Genomic DNA, 4,986 nt, shown 5'->3' with positions numbered 1-4,986 from the left:
TCTCATGGGGCACTTTAATTATTGTGTCATCTGCTGGGAGGGAAACACAGAGGTCCACAAACAGTCCAGCAATTTTTTAGACTGAGTTGGTGATAACTTTTTGATTTAAATGGTAGACAGGCCAACTAGGGGACAAGCTCTTCCATGCCACTGCTCTGCAAACTGTTTTCAGCTCTAGCGACAAACAGGTGTGGTCATATTAATTCATGTGCAGAAGAGATTGATAGTGAAGTAGTGGCGGCACTGTTAAGACACTCCAGGAGGCTACATTCCGTTTAATGAATCTGAATAAGAGATGCACATCTAACTATAATGACCGCAGTAGGACTAAAGATACAGTATCTTTTGACTTTTTTTTTTTTTTTTTGCCTAGTTGGTTGGGTTTTTTAAAACTTTATATATACTGTAGGTCAAGGGTGCTCAGCCTCTGGCCTGCCAGCCAAATCCAGCCTGCAGAGCCATGACACAGTTGACCGGGCTCCCTCAAGAGTTGCGAACTTGGCAGCAGGGAGCACTGTAAGCTCTGGGGGGGCGGGCTCCAGCCTTGCCACCCATTGCCTGCACGGTGGGATCCCCACCGCCCTCCACGCATCCAGACTGGGCCAAACTGCTCCTCCCACCACCCATTTGGATCAGGGTTGCTTTGCCCTCCCCCCCGGCCCTTCGGATCCAGACGGACCAAGATTGGGGCCTGGCCGCCCCCTCATCCAAAGTGGGGGCACTCTGCCGTGGCCCCGCATGGGGTGGATCAGGGTTGGGCTACGTGGCTGACTGGGCCAGTGGACGGGATCCAGCCTGCCTGAGGGATGGACCTGGCACAGTCCATCCCCCATCTGCCAGCCACCCTCCATCCTGGGCACCACTTCTCCGGGCAATGCCTGCCCTGGCAACAGCTGTGCGTGGTTCTGCTTCAGTCTGCAGCTGCCTGGGGGCGGGAGTCCTCCTTTCTCTTTAGCTGCAGGAGCACGTGTACTGGGACCTTCCGCACCGAGCCCTGGATCCGCACGGCCCCATGGGTCAGGTGTCCGGGGGACCGCCAGTCCAGCCCGCGACCCCAGCGGCGCTCCGGGGCTCGGCCGGCAGGGGGCGCTGCTCCGCTTGGTAGTCCGGGTTCTACAAAACAAGGGCGAGGCTTCAACGCCCTCAAGAAAGATGGCGTCTCATTTGCATCTCCAGCTGTCGGACAAATAGGCGCTCCTCCTTGTGGGGGTTTTGGTGACTGGGGCGGTCACGTGATCGGTGTTGCAAGATGGCGCCAATGCCGGGTGGAGTGTCAGCGGTGCAGACCGTTCCATAGCTCCGGGTGCGGAGGGGGAGCTGGGCCGTGCCACCGCCGACGGGCAGCCCCGCCAGGTGCGTGCGTGCGTGCGTGCGTGTGGGGCGGGCAGCACCCGGGCTTGGGCCGGTGCGTCCCTGCGTCAGGGGGTTGTTACCGCACCTGGGTGTTGGCTGCAGGCGGGGCAGGGGCGCCTGTGGGTCTGTCCTCTGTGCTCCGGGTGGCACCCATCCTGTATTGGGCATTAGGAAGGGAATTTACCCCAGTGTCAGACCGGTTTGGATGGGTAGCCCTCTAGCCTAGGTAGATGGCCCTCTGCCCTGCCCCAGGGATCTCCAGCATCTATTGGTGAGGTTTCATCGGAGCTGCGGTTGTCTGCGGTGGTTCTCCTGCTGTACCTCAGTAGTTTCGGGTGCCAGGTCTGTGTTGTCAGGCAGTCTGGCGTAGAGCTTAGATCAGTGATCACTAGCCTTTTTATGGTGAAGAACACTTTTTGTGGGGTAAGGGGCAACGCAGGATCTGCCTCGCCCCCCACCCCACGTGCCCCTGGATCGCAGAGAGTCCCAGACCCAGCCGGGCTGGGGCCTGACGCCACGTTCCTCTGGTTGTCGGGCAGGCACAACTCGGTCCAGCAGCAGCACAGAAGTGGGGTTGGGGCCCTCTCGTGTGAGTCTTTGCTGCTGAGCTGAGCTGTGCCTGCACGTGGCCAGCTGCAGCGGGACTTGAGGCGCAGCAGCAGCTGCCTCTGTCACCTCCACCCCCGCAGAGATGGGGAGGGAGCCCCCCCACACCCCTGGAGGAGTTCCCCCCGGGCTCCAGTCCTCCCACCACCTGGCCAGGCTGGAACCCAACTTACCTTTCCCTGCTCCTGGTTGGGCTGAATGGTCAGTCACTCACCACCAGGGGCCTGGATCTGGCCCTCGCCCCTTCCCTTCCCCACAGATTGGCCTGCTGGAGCTGGGGGTGGCGGGTGTGTACATGTGCACATGTCCAGCTGCCTGCCCAGCCCAGGATCAACCTGAAGAACCTCTGGGATATACCTGTTGATTGGGATCCCCAGGTTGGTGACCACTGGTTTAAGGTTGTGCTTTGTGTAGGATGGTTCGATAGGGATGTGCCTCAGGCAGCAGCTGGATGCGATGACCTCTGGAGGCCCCTTCCAGCCCAACTTCTCTAGCATACTGGGATCTAGTCCCACAGACTAGACTAGTGTCCCTAAGCTGGTTTGCAGGACTGACCCCTCTAGACTATCTGCGGCACTGGGTCCAGCCTGCACGCTGCTGGGCATGGGTTGTTGCAGGCCATGGGCTGGACCCAGTGCTGCACACAGGCTCTGTGAAGCACCCTGTGCTGCCTGCAGCCCATGGGATGCTGGGACTAGCTCATGTGGCACGTGGGGCTGGGGTCAGTCCAGCAACGCACAGGCCAGTTCATACAGCAACATGGGCCAGATCCAGCCCACAGGCCATATGTTTAATACCCTTGTCCTAAGGGAAAAGTAACTCATTCTGAAGGTGTTCTGTTGACTTTAGCTTTTTGGGCTGACAAGCCTGCCGCTTTTACTTTCCCTGCAGAGGTCACTAGGCCAGCACTCTCTATCAGCACTGTGTTTTCCTTAATAAACAAACAAGTGGATCCCTGGCATTTCCTAAGAGCACTGGATCTCTAAACAAGTGTCAGTGTGTGTTCCACAGTGCCCATGCTTGGGTCAGCTGCTAAAGCAAAGGTTGGTGTATGAGTCACGTTGCTGCCTTGGAATGTAATTCCAGACTTTCGCAAAACCCTTTGTGTTGTTTGATAGCCGAAGCTTGGCTTCTAACACTCGTCCTGTTCTGTTCCAGGCTCCCCATTTGATTTGTTGAAGATGCACTGAGGAGATACTTGGTGTGACAGTTTTAGGACAGCAGCTGGTCTCTTTGGATGTTTGTTTCCGCTCCTGGGAGTCCAATTGCAAGGGGAGGATGCATCCTTTTGGTAAAGAGGACACAGCCTCACTGGACCATCTCTTTGGGTTTTTCTGTGAGTGTGTACGACAGGGCGATTGGGAGCTTGCACAAGCTTGTGTTCCTCAGTTACATCAGCGGCAGGGAGATGACTCTGAGAAAGTGGAGGCGATACTGCATGCTCTGATAACTTGTCCCTCTCAGCTAAGGTAAGTGCTGGATGGTTCTTTTTTGTAATGGGTGGAAGTGTACTGTGCAGTTCCCAACAACCCAGAGTTGTGCTTTATTTTTGCATGCAATATGATCTCAAAATATAACTTGCTTCAGTGCCAAGCTATCTTCTCTTTCAGACCAGTATGTTCCCATATGTGAACTGCATAAACAGTTATGAAAGGGCTCTAGCTCCAGTAAGCTTACAACTTTGTTCTTTCACATGATAAAATGAGGGGTGGTAAAAGCTTAAGGATGCTCAGAAACCAAGAGGAAGTCAGTTTTGAGACTTCACTGAAATAGTACGAGTGCAAGGAAGGGCTGGGGGAGTTGTACTAGAACTGTAGTGCTGCTGACAGTCATCATTTCATCTTGAAGGTGCCTTTTCTGAATGAAGATGTCCATATTTATTTAAAGTGTTCTCTTATTACTAACAATGCCCAACGTTGTTAAAACTGAACATTTAATTATTCAATATTCGTCACTTATTCTCTTTACTTCTTGCAGGTCTTTCAATTTGGATATTGAAACAACATTTGGTTTTTACGTTTTTTTAAGTTGGTTTTGCTCTCTCTCAAGCACTTGCATAAAACTCTTTCAGGTTGGGTTTCTTTCAGTTCAGTGGCATGTTTATAAATTTTAAGAAGAGTTGAAAAAAATACCCCTCAAGTACCTCTGCTTGTTGAGTCTTGTAAAAATATTTTGTAACAATTCTTGGGCATGGACTTCATTGATAGTATTCTAGGAATTGCTCATGTCTGCAGGAAAAATGCATAAAATAAAAATGAGAGTTGTCAGCAAATACGCAGGACATAACAGGTATGTTAGACACCTTGATAGCTGCACCATAGGTGGCACTGATTTTGTCTAGAGTGTGAAGGGTGCTGGTCCTTTCTTCCTCTCTCCCAAGTCGAAGTGTTCCATAACACACTATATCTTGACCTGCATGTAAAGGTATTGGAAACATGGTAAAGCAGGTGGGAATTGTATTTATCCTTTTACTTTTCATTGAACACAAATGGTTGGTTTTGAGCTTATAGTTGAATCTGTGTGCAGTTGCGAGCTAATCGCTTTTATTCTTTAGCGGGAAGAAATACCAGGAGCAAGACTTAGCAGTACTTGGCAAACACATAATTACCTCTGAAATCTGCTGAAGTGTGAAAAGGCTTTTCAGCAAACTGAAGCTTAGAAAGGAAATAAGTTGTATTGTGGTTTGAAGTAGAGAACTATGGAAATAATTTCACGTGTCGAACACTAACTTGTTCGTTACAGTAGTGGTCACTGGAATCCTTTTTTTAAACAGTGTCCCCACTCACCATTTGACTGATCTTCAAAGTTTGAATTTCCTTCCTTTTTATTCTATACAGAAAATTATAAAGCTCAGCTGAACACTGGCATTTTTTTTTTCTGGGTTCTGAGAGTCGGATGTGGACAATCCATGCTATGTATTTATTATATTTATAGATGTGGGAAGAATTACAGCCCTCAGAGACTTGCGTGGCTTTGGCTTCTTGTATTGAAGAAGTGGCTGATATGCAGTAAGGTAAAAAAAAAAAA

At 51.1% G+C, this 4,986-nt stretch overlaps 2 protein-coding genes across 4 annotated transcripts in view; one reads left to right on the top strand and one right to left on the bottom strand.

Moving 5' to 3' along the window:
* The window catches only part of LOC109298868 (galectin-related protein-like), a 13,693-nt gene extending 12,647 nt beyond the window's left edge, over nucleotides 1-1,046 (bottom strand). The window contains exon 1 of the mRNA XM_019519197.1: nucleotides 845-1,046. The gene's annotated coding sequence lies outside the window, so the exon portion shown is untranslated. The remainder of the gene's footprint in view (nucleotides 1-844) is intronic.
* A 213-nt stretch (nucleotides 1,047-1,259) lies between these two features.
* Nucleotides 1,260-4,986, top strand: part of ZFYVE26 (zinc finger FYVE-type containing 26) — an 89,908-nt gene continuing 86,181 nt past the window's right edge. For all 3 annotated transcript variants that reach the window (XM_019519192.1, XM_019519191.1, XM_019519189.1), the window contains exons 1-3: nucleotides 1,260-1,353; nucleotides 3,118-3,428; nucleotides 4,894-4,972. In XM_019519192.1, coding sequence (XP_019374737.1) covers nucleotides 3,238-3,428; nucleotides 4,894-4,972 — 270 coding nt within the window. In that variant the 5' untranslated portion in view covers nucleotides 1,260-1,353; nucleotides 3,118-3,237. The remainder of the gene's footprint in view (nucleotides 1,354-3,117; nucleotides 3,429-4,893; nucleotides 4,973-4,986) is intronic.

This window comes from Gavialis gangeticus, unplaced genomic scaffold, assembly GCF_001723915.1.
Source record: "Gavialis gangeticus isolate Ggan-Ray unplaced genomic scaffold, GavGan_comp1, whole genome shotgun sequence".
In the NCBI taxonomy this organism is placed as follows: Eukaryota; Metazoa; Chordata; order Crocodylia; family Gavialidae; genus Gavialis; species Gavialis gangeticus.
The sequence above is the reverse complement of the archived record's forward strand: the minus strand, read 5'-3'. Positions and strand labels throughout refer to the sequence as shown.